Source organism: Acipenser ruthenus, chromosome 28 (genome assembly GCF_902713425.1).
Source record: "Acipenser ruthenus chromosome 28, fAciRut3.2 maternal haplotype, whole genome shotgun sequence".
Taxonomy (NCBI): Eukaryota; Metazoa; Chordata; class Actinopteri; order Acipenseriformes; family Acipenseridae; genus Acipenser; species Acipenser ruthenus.
In genome coordinates this window covers 433,763-449,601 of record NC_081216.1, presented here as the reverse complement: position 1 = coordinate 449,601, position 15,839 = coordinate 433,763, and the positions used below count along the sequence as shown (strand labels likewise).

The window sequence follows — 15,839 nt, the reverse complement described above, 5'->3', positions numbered from 1 at the left end:
GGCAGCGCAGTGTAATTCCCAGAGCTAATTGTTACAGCAGTCAGCTCCAACCTTTAACCCTTCAATGACGGCACCAAGATTGCTTTTTGTTATGGATTTTTTTTCTTTTTTTTTTTTTATCCAACCCTCTTTACTTTAAGATGCAGCTTTGTAGTATTCACTGTTTTAGACCTACTATATACTCGGTTCAAGAAACTCATTTTTAACAATCACAAACAAACAGTACATTTCACAATTACCAGCAACAGCCATTTAATGTCTGTGCTGTGTGGAGTGGTGAGGAGAAAAAAATATAATTGGACATTTCAAATTGGGGGGAAAATAAATAAAAATAATTGGTCACTCTAAATTAAAAATAAGTGATATAAATTTGGCTGGTGGTGACATTATTTAATTCAGGCATAAATAACTAAAGACAACCTGGACATTGTTATTCTTATGTTTGTTTGTTTGTTTCTTTTAATCAGCTACACATCAAAAACAAAACATTCAAAATAATACCGAAACGTTTTATCAATGGGCAATCATCTTGGTGAACTGCGTTCGATGTTATTCGCATCACGCAGGCAGCGGATACCACTCGTTGTTATTAATACACCCCAACGCTGTGAGAAACCCTAAAAGGAATGACGTTGTTCAAACTCAGGAGAGTTCAGGTAGTAGAATGTTTAGCAAGCAAGAAAGAAATGCTCAAAGTACAGCTGTGCTGTGGGGTATTAAAACAGAAAGTGCTGCACATGGAGAGTGTGTGTTACAGCAGTACATCCATTAAGTCTAATGCATGTGCCACCTACTGTAGAACTGGGAACTGACGTCTGGGAGGTTGCTCAGTACTGTGTTGGGGTTAGTCCAGAATGACCTGGGCTGGCAATGGCCTTTAATTAAGAGAAATGGCATCCTTTTATATCCATAGGTGATGGATGAGAGCCTGGATTATTTATAAAAATAAAAATAAATCACTTGTTATCAGTCAGGGCATAAAATTGCTATTGGGGTTGAGCTGAGCATGAGTCACTTCTGCGTTCTATTTCTGGAAAGTGAAATTGTATGTGCCCTGCTTGCTTGCGTGTCTGTGTGTTTGTGTGTGGGTGGACCTAGTCTAGTGCTCAAGCTGAAATTCTTGAAGGTCTCTCTTTGATAGGGAAGAATGTAAACACTTGCCAATGCAAAAATCTATTTCAGGAGCGGTGCACAGTGTGTCTGTTTTGTCCCCTAGAAGTATAATAAAATTCTGAAATAAAATTATATTCAGGCATAAAATTCATTTTCCTTACTGCGTTATCTTTATTGTATGGTATATGGAAAACCTGCCAAACCGTTTATAATGAATTGCAGTTCATTTCAAGGAACCAACAGCGTTGCGTAAGTGTACATTCACTAAAGGGGGAATGAAGTTTCGGGAATAAGGGTAGTGAAGATAATGCATGGCTTGCACACAAGCGACAATTCGTAGGTATTTAAGAAAACTCTTCACACATACTTGAACAGAACCCATTCTGAGGTGAGGATAGAACATGGACGAAGCTGTTACTGTAAACAGTAGCTTGCTGTACTAGCTGTTGTTGCTAGGTGTGGGCAGGAGTGAACGTTTCCACCTTTGAGTTAAATCCGCGGCGCGTAAGCCTTCTCTCTGTCTCTCACTCCTGTTCGCTCTCCTGAAGCAGTGCTGGTATTTATAGAACGTGATCATCTGTTGTTGTTACAGTAGGTTCCCTAGAAGAGCAGGCAAAGTTACTGTCTCAGAAACCATAAAAAAAGTATTTTATAGGACAACCCATCCCCATTTTTTAGACTACACTAGGTACAGGTGTCTGTTTTTAGCTAGTGAAAAGTGTATTGACTCCACGACATGCTGAACTATTCTAGATATTCCCTGACACTATTTTTTTATTCCTGGGTAATTCCATAGTTTCTTTCTGAGAACCTTTGTTGGCTTACTGGTTTGTCTGCGTTTCCTGTTGATACTGTAGTCGCTGTCCCTGGCATGCTACTGTGTTTAAGATGCACTGGGAAAACTTGTAGAGTTGATATCTTCAACACACATTTAGAAGGGGACCGCTTTCTAAAATGTGTAGAAGCTATTTCTGAAACCTTAGAGTGCTGCAACAAAAATCGTCTCAAAACGGGCAAGATGTGGCAGCGGCTGGCTCGATTTCCTGGCGTGGAACAGACAGTTCCAAAGGGACTTGTATTCCTTCTTGTGGCCGAGTCCTTGACATTAGCTGGAAGAGTTCAGCCAGGCAAAACAAGCCCTGGCCTCTCACCCGATCTCCTGGGGCTATAAATACATCCACCCCACGTCAACAACAAAACTACATCCACCTATAAATAACTATAAGTAACGGATATGAAAGAGAACCTCCTCAGAAACAAAGGTAGAAAAGTAACAAATAAGTTGCGATTTACCTTTTTTTTTTTTTTTTTTTTTTGCACTCTGAGTGTTCCATAGTTGCACAGAATGTACTGACTTTAACCAGCATTCCTACATAGTGCTTCATTGTAGGAAACTAAAGAGCTTGACAACCTCAGTACTGTATTGCACTATTTTTATGCTATGCTTTCACAAGAGATGCTTGAAGGCGCTATCCTAAGAATCGTACATCTAGGTTCTTCCAAAACATTTTTAAGCTGTTCATGTTAGTAATACAAAACCCTAAATCCTGGTTGTAACGCAACCAGTTGAACATTCGTGAAAGGTTTAGTCCCTAAGCCTTTAAAATCCATGCACCTTTAATTAGCTTCAGCACAGTTTTCACGAGCCCTCTTAACTTAGCTGCAAACCAACATGGAGATGTTTCTGAGCCCCATGATGCTCTTTGTGATTAAACCCTGTCCCTCTCCCTGGCAAGGAAAGCAGGATGGCACAGCATGTTTTAGTTGGATTTTGAACTGAAAAAAGAGACTTTAGGGACAGTAAAGAGTGCCGCTTTTCAGAAACAACGGCCAAACTAAACTACAGTATTGAGGTTCTCCCTCCGGTCCATGTAGGAAAACTCCCAGCTCTCTGTGAAAAAAAAAAATATGGATGACGTCTGTCTCCTGGGCTGTTATCCAGAACCTTTTCAAAGGTTTAAAAACTTTTTTGAAAAGGTGCTGAAGCAAATACTGCACTTTATCTCCTTTCCCTTTTTCTTTCGTGGAGCAGATCTCTCTGTTAAGCAGGGACCTAAGACTGGTGCCATTATAATATCACTGGCCCCCCAATTATCAGATTATGCTGACAGGCTCCTAATGCCCCGGATAAGATTTCCTCTCCTTTTGTCTCACTAACTTCAATGTTATTTGTAGTATTGCTCATACAGATTAACGTCTGCCTCAATTACATCACACTGGTCACTCTGAATAGCACTGGGGTAATGAATGCTGATCCAAAGCTTTGCAGGCATGCATACCAATGTATTATTTTGGGGATGTCTTCGCTAACCCTTGTCAGACACTTAATTGATTTGGGGAAGTAATTCCCTTTTTAGCAATGGGGATAGGTGAAAACAATGCAGGAAATAAATTAGCATGGACAGTCTGTGACTATTAAAGGGGTGCTGTGGAGTTCCTTCATTCAATTTCCATATAAATAGTGTTGGATCGTTCTACCTCGGTTCCTATTAGCCCATCTCTTGATCAGTAACACCTGTCTGAAAAATCTGCAGTGTAACTCTTTGACGATCCATCTTCTGTCACACTATGGGGGGCTGCTGGGATGGGAGTGGAGAAGGGGGGGGGGGGGGGGGTGGTGGGAACAGTGCAGTATTACAAGTGCCGTCCTTGAAGAATTGCTTACACTAAACCCACATTAAAGAAATTGAATGGAATGAATTTTGTTTCATCTTTTCTTATTCACAAGGGAAATATTTTAAGTAAAGGTCAAGGGTGGTTTTTTTTCTTTCTGTTTTTAGATCTCTAAAACGCAGCTATACTGAGTTTTTCATTGATAACTGAGCCTCAACTGCTGGTTCCCAGTGGATGACAGACTCACAGAGTTACCTTTTTAATTTGGCATCTGTACCCAACATCTCCCGGCACCCAGTCCTTCACTTTTAACTGCTAATGATCTTGTTTTTTTGTGATCACATTGTAAAGTATCACATTTCAGAATATCTCATTACAGATAAGAGCAGTTATAAAGGACAATAAAATCAGTAGCAAAAATATCAAATTCAAATAAGAGCAAAAGATAGAGACTACAGTAAATAAATACATGTAAGAGTGGGTTCGACTAAGAGCAGTTAACTTTTATATTTAAAATATTTACTTTTACGAGTCCAGTATGAGCACATAGTAAGTACTATGGATGGATGAGATACAAGTGGCAAACCTTGATATGATGGCGTAATGCACACAGATCTTGTCCTTTATTTTCTTAAATATGGAAAGTACTAATAATTATAAATGATTTATTATATAATATTTTCTTACCTGCCAGTGCAAACATGATCTCATTTATTTTGTATGCTACACTGTACTCAAACATTCAGAAGTCTGCCTTTTACGTGATCCAGTTCAATATATATACATAGACAAGTGATATAGAGAGAGAAGGGTGAGGGAGACTTGTATGAACCCCTTGTATTGTAAGAGCTTGTCTTTTCTTGAGCTCTGCTGGGGGGAAAAGCAACAGCCTTTTCAGTGCATTTGAGTGCCTCTTGCTCCTCTCTGGCTCACAGACGGTTAAACCACTGTAGCGGCTGTGGGAATGGCTCTGTTGATTGGTCCCTGGTGCTTGCATGAGCAATACCCCCCCCCAGCGTGTAGTGCACTATTTATAGCTGGCCCCTCCTCTCTTGCAATTGCAATGCTATTTCCAGCTGCTTAGACTTGCAGAGCCCCAGTCTGTTTGTAAACTCACCAGCCTCTGTGCCCTACAGTACAGCAGATACACGGTGTACAAAACAGGGGGGGGGGAGGGGGGAGTCAGCTTCCTGTTGGTTTTCGTTTTCCTTTTTTATTTAGTTTTTCTTTTTCCTCTGTTTGGATTATGTTGGTGCTGCTAATAACCAGCTGTTGCTCTGAATTTTAAAACACCTCAGCAATGCCTAAACCTTGAGTGGTTCCTTCTACAAGCAACTACCAGTCCCTGTACCGAGTGACTCGTTGCATGGATGCAGGCTCAACTCTCCCATTTCCTTTGCTGGTTTTACCTTTTTAAATTTATTTTTTTGTTGTTGTTGTTGTTGAAATAAGCAGGTGAAGGAAGTTGGTAGTGCTGACAATATATTATGGCATTAAGAATAGTTTTGGTGTGGATATCCAAACTTTTTCCATCTGACAATGAACTTGTCTTTGAATGTAAACCTCTGGAAGCAACTTTGTCTTCAGATTAGTTCAGTGGACAAATAGTATTGTGTTTCTTTGCCAATTTTAGGGGGGGATGCTGCTTTTAAAGTTACAAGACTGTTTGTAATACTGCCCCTCTCCACCCTCCTTTCCTGCCGTCAACAAACTACAGCAACACTTGTGTTTTAAAGGACTTTGTCACATGCTTTCTTTCTGTTGTAATGATACTTTGGATTAGTTGTAGTTAAACATCAACAAAGCAGTTTCATTTTCCTTTTTTTTTTTTTTTTTTTTGTTAAAAAATTCATATACTGCGCTGGAGCCCGGTTTGTGCTCTCATCCAGAAAAAAAGGCCAGCTCTTAGCTGAGCTTGCTGATCTATTTTTATTTATTTATTTATTTTTAAATCTCTCCTGAACCTTGGATCAATTTGGCATGCTTTTGAACCCCAAAGTGCCGGGGCTGTCCGCAATGCTGCAGACTATATACGAGACCGAATCCTGTTTTTCTTCAGACAGCGTGAGCAGACGAGAGCAGCTGGCCAGAAACCGGATTCACGCCATCCCCACTTCTGGTGAGTAGCGGTAGCTCTTCTGATCAGGGGCCCTGCCTTGCCTTGGTGCTGCAGAACTTTATTTACCAGAGATCCATCAGGCCACAATACTAGAGGCAATTGAGCAGACTGTTGTTTTATTTATTTATTTATTTTAACTGTAACGAGACAGATTGCTGTCCCCAGGACTGCCGTTCACTCAGGTGCCACCTGAGCTTTTAGTGGCCATTAGGTCATTTCCCCGTAGCTAGTGTTGCTAGATCAGCATCATTTATCTGACTTTTACTTTGTATGCACTTTTAGGTATGTACTATGCGTAGCATCGCTGCTTGCAGATTTCAACATTTACAACAAGGTTCCATAGAGCATTGTGTCTGTCGAGTATACAGGATTCTCTTTTGTAGAATGGTATCTGGTATGAAATTCACAATTCTGTCTCTTTAGGGTCATAGCATCTTCATTTGCCAGGTAAAGAATGCAGTGGAGTGTGCTTCGTAAAGGCTCGTTTCTGAAGCTAATTTGTTAAGGCAGGTCAAGCGTGTGTGCTGTTCTTAAAGGAGTTAGGGTGAGAGGCGGGGGACTTTTTGCTGGGGCCCTAGACCACCACAAAGAACATCATGAACCTCAGCTGGAAAATTATGAAAGTGTCTCTGCTATTTCCCTCCCCACGTTATCTTACTGTGCGGATTCAGAAAAGAGCAGAATCTGCATAATTCAAAGACTTTAAAATAGAGCATTAAAAATGTATTTGTTATTTTTGGAAGTCCTTGGCACTAAAGTCCTACTTTTTTGTTTTTTCTTAAGTGTAGGGAAAGCAGGAACACTGGCAGTGTGATCTTCCCTGCTAGCAAGCATTATTTCCCTTCATACCTTTGTTGTGGTTGCAGAAAGACCTTGGACCATGTTCTGTGCAATTTTCTTCATTGACACAATTCAGGCTGTATTTAAAAAAAAAAAAAAAAAAAAAAAAAAAGTGAGAAGCCCAGAATTTATTTGATATGGTCTCAGTAAACGGTCTATAATGACGTCAAAGAAAAAAACATCACCCAGTGTTTTGGAAAGGCTTTTGTTACTTAACAGAAGAAACCAAAAAAGTAACCCTATAAGCCCTCCACTTTCTTTTTCTAGTTTGTCTGATATGGCTCGGGTGCAACTTAGTTCAAAGTACAACCTAAAATGGTTCAAGCTGTAACACTGAACCCAGTACCTACAGTTTATTTTTAACTTCTGTCCTTACCTAAGCAAAGTACAACACACGGTATGCTGTGCGTTTCTGATGCCTGTTTGATGTTCTACTTCAGAAAGTAGCTTTTGAGAATGGCAGTCCAGTCCTCATGTTCATCATCAACAGGAATTGCAGGAATGGTAATTCTTGTGGGCCTTTGGGGGTGGGTGGGGGTGCAGGCATAACAAAAACAAACAGAAAAGCACGCAGGCATATTTTTTGTTTGGGGGGGATGTAGCTATCAGCCTCGGGCCTTGACAAAATGTACCAAAATGATCACGGGCAGGGAACATTCATGGGGTTTATTTATCTGACAGGTTGTTTTTTTTTAGAAAACATTCTGCCCTGAAAATAGACTTCTCTCCTCCTGCCTGCTAGTACTGCGTCTCTATCTGTTTCTGAGTTCATGCAATCTGTGTGGCTCCTGTTTATTTCACTCTTGGAGACCCTCCTGTGAGGGGACAAAAATGATCAGATGCTGTATTGATATATGGCGGGTGTACATTAGGGCAGGTTTGACAATTGGGAATACCTTAAACTGTAAGGTCAGAACATTAAGGAGAACACTGTATAAAAGAATCTCTACAGGCGGTGGACAAAACATTGGTTACACTGATCTGTGCTGTAGAACACACTGTTCTGTGTCTGGGGGTGTTGCTGTCAAGACTGACTTGGTATGCAGATCAAATCCTTGGCATGTTTTCTGTAACCTGTGAATTGCGGTTGCCATATATCGTGAATGGACCTGGCTACAGATTTCCACCCACTGCTGTTTTGATGCCCGTCTTCTCACTTTGCATGTCCCTTTTTCTATGTTGCAATCCACTGTGTAACTAGGACAGAAATACATGGTATCATTGATGTTACATATGTGGTTCATTGACGTACTAGTTTAAGCTGTTGAATCAGCGTCACTAAAGCCAGCAGTGTGGAGTAGCGGTTAGGGCTCTGGACTCTTGACCGGAAGGTTGTGGGTTCAATCCCAGGTGGGGGGACACTGCTGCTCTACCCTTGAGCAAGGTACTTTGCCTAGATTGCTCCAGTAAAAACCCAACTGTATAAATGGGTAATTGTGTGTAAAAAATAATGTGATATCTTGTAACAATTGTAAGTCGCCCTGGATAAGGGCGTCTGCTAAGAAATAAATAATAAAGGTTTACGACCACATTTAAGTTAAACTTGGAAGACACATGCAGTTCATGTCTGATATGGCATGGCAGCTTCCTCTATGGGGATTGTTATTCTTATGTATTTGTCAAGTAAAATAAATAAATGAAACTATTTAAATGATGTGTCAGATACAGTCTGCAGAAAGTGTTTTTCTTTTTTTATTCCTGTAAAATATTCTTGTTGTCCGTAGCCAATGTCCCTTTTAAATTTCTTAAATATATTTTTTGAAAGCTTCCAAAAAAAATGATGTTACTGTTTATTAGAAAAATTACGTGTTTAAAAAAAAATAAATTACAAATGCTAAATACGTGTTTAACAGTAAATGCAGAAGCATCGATATTAAGAAAACAAACAAACAAACAAAAAAATCCTTGTTAAAAATGATGGGCTGCATAGGAGGCCTGCCATGCGATTTGAGAGTGAAGATTCTGGTATTTACAAAGCGTGTTGAGGGTTTGTCAATCCAATGTTTCCCGTGCAAAGACTTTTTAAAATGAATAGATATTTTGAATCATCCAGTGCTGGCAATGTAGCCTGTTGATGCCTTTTTATTAAGATATTCGGATTAAGTAAGATATTAATTAAGGTCTTCGTTTGGAAAAGAGATGTTTGCAAGATCTCTGTTCGTGCAAACAGAGCCTGCACCCTTCATGCATGAGGAAATGAGATCGTATCAGTGCTAGAAAGCCAATGGTTGGTTACATGCGATATGTAAATAGTTATTACCTGGACCACCATTTACTATTATTAGCAACATCAGAGGTTGTGTAGTGGTGGCTGATGAGTGTTTTCCATTACATCTCTTCATTTATGTTTAGAAAACAAATAGTTGATACCGTGTAGGCGGTCATGCGTTCATACATCCCACTTAGCATTTTTTCCATTTATCTGAAAAACCTTATTTAGGTTTTATATATTTAAAAAACAAAAAAAACATTATTTAAAGTATTAGTTATTGAGAATATGAAATTCTGCTGGATCGGGGGGGGGGGGGGTCTGTACTTTTGTCCACCTGTTTGTCACACTTATATTTGTGGAGGTCTCTGTCTGTCTGATCTTGGGCCCCCAGTGGAAATGCATACTAATACTGTAAATAAATATCTGTTCTGTTTGTTATCTGAATAACTGTTCTGTTATTCAGATAACAAACTACTGCTCTAAAAGAATTTCCTGAGCTACTCAAGGGAGGATAACTACCGCAGTGCACAGACAGATGGAGAGTGGAAAGCCAAGGTGGGATACCTCTGGGGCAGTTTCCAAGCTGGAGGGGAGTATCCCATTCATTTTCCTTGACAGTGCAAAAGCGAAGCCATGGTGTTTTTCATCCCTAGGTTCTCATTAAAAACAGGGGAAGCCTCAATCTCGGAGCGACGGCTGTGTGTTGTCACAACGTTTGGCACCTTTGTGGGAACGTGGCAAGATGAAAACATGTCATCTCCCAGGAGAAGGCAGGGAATGAAATACAAAAACCACAGATGACTTTCTTAATGTTTTCTTTCTTCTCTGGAAGCCTGTTTGTACACCCAAGGAAAGAAAGGGTGGGAGGGACAGAAAACTAGAATTTGAGAATGTTTTAAGTGCAAAGGGCAACTTAGAGACCTAGTAATCCACGTACATCTCATGGCATTTTAATTCTGTTTGCCTTTCCAAGGATAAGGTTATTGTGATGATGATAAAAAAAAAAATTAAAAAAAATCTGTGTATAAATTTACAGTATTCTTTTTTATTATTTTGTACCATCTTGGCTTCATAGTTGAGTCTAATTTCATATGTAAATTCAATTTTGTTTTCGTTACTTACAATATGACAATGTGCCTTCATAAAATAAAAATGTGTGCATGCCAAATCAATATCTATATACTGGGAACAAACTCTCTCGGGGTTCATTTTTCAGCCTCCCTCTGTCGAAGATGCTTGTTTAGTTTTTAGAACTTTTGAACGCAACCCCAAAGGAGTTATGTCTGTCAAAGCATAGAAATGCCTGCAACTCCTAAATCATTCTGCTGTCTCCAGCATCTCTTTTATTAAGCCAGCAAAACTTGAACTCCTTTAGAAAGTGTTCCAGATCTCATAAGCAATCACCATTGCAGTGTTATTGCAGTCATGGTGGTCAACTTCTATATACTGGATATTTTACTGTTTTTAAATAGAAGTAGTAACAACTGTTGTTCTGGGTCAGTGATTTAGCAATCAACCGCACTGTGAAATACCTGCTGAGGATTGTGGATAATTTTGAGGATTTCTTTTCCTTTCTTCCTTCCTTCCATGAGTATGCCATGATAGCCCAGGCTTCACAATCAAATGTTTCTGCTTCTTACAAGCAACCCTCTGTCTGCCTCCTACCTACTTTTCATTGTTCTTGCACAGGAAGAGATCAGGTACCAGGAAGTAGCAGCAACTTCTAAATCTATAGGCTTTGTCTTTTGAAATATCCAGAAATCAATCTTCAACATCAGCTTTTTTACTATTGAGATCCAGCTGAATTAACCTATTGACTATATAAGCATCATTTTGTCCATGGCATCCCATGAGTTATACTTTCCGGCTTATCTGATGACCAACTTGGAAACAGTAAAATATCTTTTTAACACAAGCTTTTTTATTGTCCCGGCCACACTATCGTACTTTGTGCTACTTGGTGAAGGACAGCACAAATTCTTTCACAGATCCAGATAATGAGGAATCTAGTGACTTGGTATAACATGCCGTCCTTGCTGATACCACTCTGTTCGTTCTGGGAAGGTCAGCCACATCTTTTTAATTACATTTTCTTGTGTTTTCATTTCTCCTTGTTGTCGCGTTTTGTCTCTAATAGTAAAAGGCGGAGGAGGTAGCTATGTGAGCTCAGATACGGATCTCCTGATTTTGCGATTCACGTGCCAGAACCGAAACAAAACTAGACTGAGCTAGCTGCTGCAACTTGATCGGGGTTGTCTTTTGAAATATCTGCGTATTTCATATTGAAGTACAAAATACAAGAAAACCACAAAAAGATCTTCCAACAGAAGAGAATTGTGAGCTGCTGTATTGCAAATAAAGGGTAAGAGAATTGATTTAAAAACTTTTCTTTTTGCGCTCATTAAATATACTTTCAGGCTAATAACTATTATTGGCCTGTCCTGTCGTTGGCATAGCATGCCTTAGGGGTCTTTTTGCATCAACGTCACAAACGCAGAGAGTCCTGCATGCAAAGAAGGATGGCAACGAATTCCACTTCTGACCATGTGGGTGTGTCGGAGTCTGTCTTATGCTTGTCCCACTAGTGTATCATTGATGACAGCATGGGAGACTGGGAGAATGCTGATGTTGTTAAACTGGAAGTAGTGATGTGTGTGTTTGTGTGTTTGTGTGAACTGCAGCCTTGATACTGCACTTCACTTCAAAAGTCCCTTCATTTCAAAAGCACTTCATTTCAAAAGTCCCTATTGATAGTAATGCTGGAAATGTACATTGAATGTAAGGTATGCTGGCCTGCAGGTTTGAATACATGGGTCTGTAGTGTTGAAACAGTTGCTATGCCCAATATTAATTTTACACCTGATCTCGCAAACATTGATATTTTTGCTGGCCTGCAGGATGCGGCATTGTCGCTGGGAACACCCTCTGAACATCTTAATGGCTGGTTAGTAAAGTGTATTTGTTTGCCACAGCAGCGGTGCAAATGTAATTCATTATAGTCACACATTGTGGATCAGTCAGGTGGAGTATTGCCTGGCACATCATTCCCCAATGCCAGTGCTTGCAGTCCTGCTTGGGAGGATGCTTTTAATGGCACCTGTCCTGATCTGTGAGGTGCTGCAGCTGCCTTGTGAGGGGAATCCCAAGGCAGAAATCCAGCTTTGCACGCAACCGCTGTCTCATCAAACTGACAAGGCATCCACCCACTGCTGCGTTGTGTTTTTTTTTTTAATCAAACTCTCGCCAGCTTGCAGTACTCTTCCTCACACATACATACATACATACATACATACATACATACATACATACGGAGAAACTAATAAACTGTGTGCGTGACAGAAGTAGCATGAATTACCTTTCCATTGAAACCGCTGTGGATAGTATAGCAGGCATCATATGCAATACATGAAAAAAAAAAAATTGTACAAACTCCTAATACAGTCTTTTTGCTTCAGTATCGCTGATCCCCTTTTTCTTATTCTGCAAATGATATGATCTTTTTGACAAAAACCGCTAAATACAGCGCTCCAGATGAAAAGTTACTGCCAATTCCTGAAACCCAATCACTTCTTTTGCTGTATTTCCAATTCATGGATCTTTTTGCAATCAGACCATGTGACCCAGCCACAGCACGTAAAAACACATTTATTTTATTCTCTCTATACTGCTGTGTTTGAAATATTTGCATACCCCTAATTTTAAAGTTATATAAAATGAGGAGAGAAAACAGAAAGCTTTGTTTTTCCAATGATGTAATATTGTGCCAGGGCAAAAAAAAGAACATTTCCTTTAATGCAAATTGATAATCTATACACTTTCCTTTTAAACGTATCCGTGGGTTAATATATCCAAATGCAGTAGCTTAATTGCCTAATTTTCACTTTCCAAAATATAATAATGCAGTGATGCAAAGAAAGATTCCACTGTTGCACTGTTTCCACACTTTATTTGTAACCCAGGGTTATTTATAACTCAACTATACTAGAGGATATTGTGTTATGTTATTGCTCGGCTTCTCCTCTGAAACAAGAAAAGGAAACCTTATTAAAGTTCAATTAACCAGCTTTGCCCAGAGCGGGCAGTTGATTTGACTGCCGACAGCAGGAGCACAAAAGAGAAGCCTCAAGAGCCACCCACACTGGTCTCAGAGCTGCTGGGGAGATGGGGTTTGGATTATAGAGGCCAATTATCCAAGCAAAGGGTTGTTTGTGTTATTCTATAGCATGTTCTCCTCTGCTCGCGTTCCAACGCCAACGTTGGTTTCCATGACAATTTAGGGGGCAAAGAGAGACCCAGAAAGAACTGTGTTTTAAATCCTTTATCACTCAATGAACCATCAATATAGTGTTAACAGTATGGTATAATATTGCTATTTACATCGTCATTGCATGTTGGTTTTGTACAGGTGTGTCTGTCAATACCTGTAGCAGTGTACATGAATATCTTTTGAGAAAAAAGAAATGAACAGTGCTAAGGTGCATACAGTGAGAAAGAAGCATTTGTTACTTAAACAATATTTTGCATTTTGTGGCCACGTCTAACTGCAGAGCAGCAATGAAATGCATGGGGTCTAGTCTGTTGATCTCAACAGAGGTTGATTGAAATCCTGCTGTCATTTAAATCAGTAAATGTGAACCTGTGTGCAGGCAGAAACAAACTATAGACATTAATATTGGGTCCCTAAAATGGGGAAAACATTTATCATAATTCTCATTAGTAATTCAAGTGATTTTTAGCAAATTAAGTTCAAATAAAAGCAAATTCAATTATTAAAAGATATGTTCTTGGATTTTTGTTTATGCAAATGTAAAAAAAGAAAAAAAAAGTCAATTTTTCTAAAGGTTGTTCTTTTTCTGCCTTCCCCTGATGCAAAGGCTTATTTCAGTGGAGAGAACTCCCTCTCTTCCCTTTTTGTCAGCAGCTGCTGCTGAAGGCAGGATGTTTAAAGCTCTACTTCCGTAGCCGATTACAGTAATACTGTAGAGAGTAAGAGGTAATCTGGTGTGTAAACTCGCGTCTTGTAACATTTCCAGACTGCTTTCACCACCCATCGTTTACCCCGCCACCTGACCGTCCATTTTACCATTATCAGAACGGGTGTGCAGAGTTAGGAAAAACCTGTAGATAATGTCGCCTAGCGGGGTAACGTTTAACATTTTAAATGAACTCTTATTGGATACACATGGCATGAATAAACTTTTATAATACATAATTAAGAACAGTCAGTTAGAGCATTTTTATTTTGGGCAGGAATTGAATCGGTGTGTGTGTGTCTCATTGCCAGCAACAAGGTCAGGCAGTAGCATAATTTAAGTGACTTCCACTCTGTTCTCAAAGGGGTCAGAGCCATACGCAAACAACTGGAGTCCAGTTTAGAAACTGTCAAAATTGAGTGTTTTCCTAGCATGGCAGACCACAGCAGTGTATGCTGGCAAACGATCAGTACTTCAGATCCAAAGGGGTTTAGCTGTGAGGTTCAGCTTGTGGCAGCTCATTACAGCTTATGGCATCACCCTGGCTGTCTTGATTAGTTCCATATTAATATTGTATACAGTGAGAAGTTGAAGGCATCGTTACCAGTTGAGACACCTATTGATTTTATTAATGGGTGATGTTTCCAGGAGAGTAATGTAGGGGGGTTGTAAAGTTACACAATCACTACCAATATTGCAGATACTCCAGTAAGTCAGCAAAATACTGCTTGTCAAAACATGCGTCTACTTGACTTGTTCAGCATGCGTAAGTGTTGCCGTGGTGACCGTGCAAGACTGTCTGATAGAAGGTGCGGTAGTGGGTTTGCATTGAGGAAGGCAGTGGCTTTGTGGTGGTGGTGGTGGGGGGGGGGGGGGGCATTTTGCACATCTCAGTGCTGCTCTACCAAGCGGAAGGAAGTGGGGTGACAGTACATTGTGCAAAGTGGTGGATTTGCTTTGCACGCCCATGATTTACAGTGGAGAGACTGAAATAAGCAAACAGAAATAGAAGGCTGCTCACATAACAAGGTGTTGCTTGACTGCCAGGTGGAGGTGGGGATGCATTTCTTTTATCAATCAATCAATCAATCAATTTTATTTTTGCATAGCGCCTTTTGCAACAGGTCGTCGCAAAGCGCTTTACAAAGGCAAAAACAATACATATTGCTGAACAACAGTAAGCATTTAAAAAAATAACAGAATAAAAACAAAACAGAATATATAAGCTGTATTATAAAAATATGATTTTAATCTAGATAAAAAAAATAATAATAATAAAATAAATAAACAGTGGGAACAATATGGGTTCAATCCCAGCCACAGTGAGTCAGTGGCTGGGATTGAACCCGGAATCTCCTGGTAACAAGACCCTCTCTTTAACCACCGGACCACAAAGCCTGCTGTACATAGATATCCAGTGATGGCAGAATGGCATGCTAAACCTGCGGCTCTTCTGTGATTCCAGGGGTGGAGTCGGTGAAATCAGCAGGCATGCAGAGCGGTGGGGGTCCGGTAGACCTACGCACCGACGCTCGGACCCCCCTGCCCCCCACGGACCCCATGCGCCGGGAGCAGCAGCTTCAGAGTGAACTCCTTCTTCTCAAGCAGCAGCAGGAGCTGCAGAAACAGCTGCTCTTTGCAGAGTTCCAGAAGCAGCACGAGAACCTCACCCGCCAACATGAGGTACAGCTGCAGGAACACCTCAAGGTAGGGCCTGCACCTCCACCTCCACACACACTCTCTCTGTTAGGGTTTTCAATCTTGTTAGCACTATAGGACCGTGATTGGCCACCTCTGCATTAGATGATGGACACTGGTAGACAGATACTTGTTTGGGGAACTGAAGCCTAGTCTTATCCATAGTTTTATACATTTTGAATCCCTTACACTGGAGTTAATGCCCCCTGCTCGTTTTTGGGGGGGAAAAAAAAATCAGTGGGTTCTTTTAATGTCCAGAGTAGACTTTGGG

The 15,839-nt window shown here is 40.3% G+C and overlaps 1 protein-coding gene across 10 annotated transcripts in view; it reads left to right on the top strand.

Annotated features, from left to right (window-relative positions):
* LOC117434694 (histone deacetylase 5-like) overlaps positions 1–15,839 on the top strand; it is a 51,558-nt gene that overhangs the window by 7,079 nt on the left and 28,640 nt on the right. For 3 of the 10 annotated variants that reach the window (XM_059003379.1, XM_059003381.1, XM_059003380.1), the window contains 2 exons: positions 5,786–5,845; positions 15,336–15,577. In XM_059003379.1, coding sequence (XP_058859362.1) covers positions 5,786–5,845; positions 15,336–15,577 — 302 coding nt within the window. Of the gene's footprint in view, positions 1–4,833; positions 5,846–11,185; positions 11,260–15,335; positions 15,578–15,839 lie in introns of those variants that run through there. The other 7 variants (XR_009309245.1, XM_059003377.1, XM_059003383.1 and 4 more) reach the window with 5 other exon arrangements.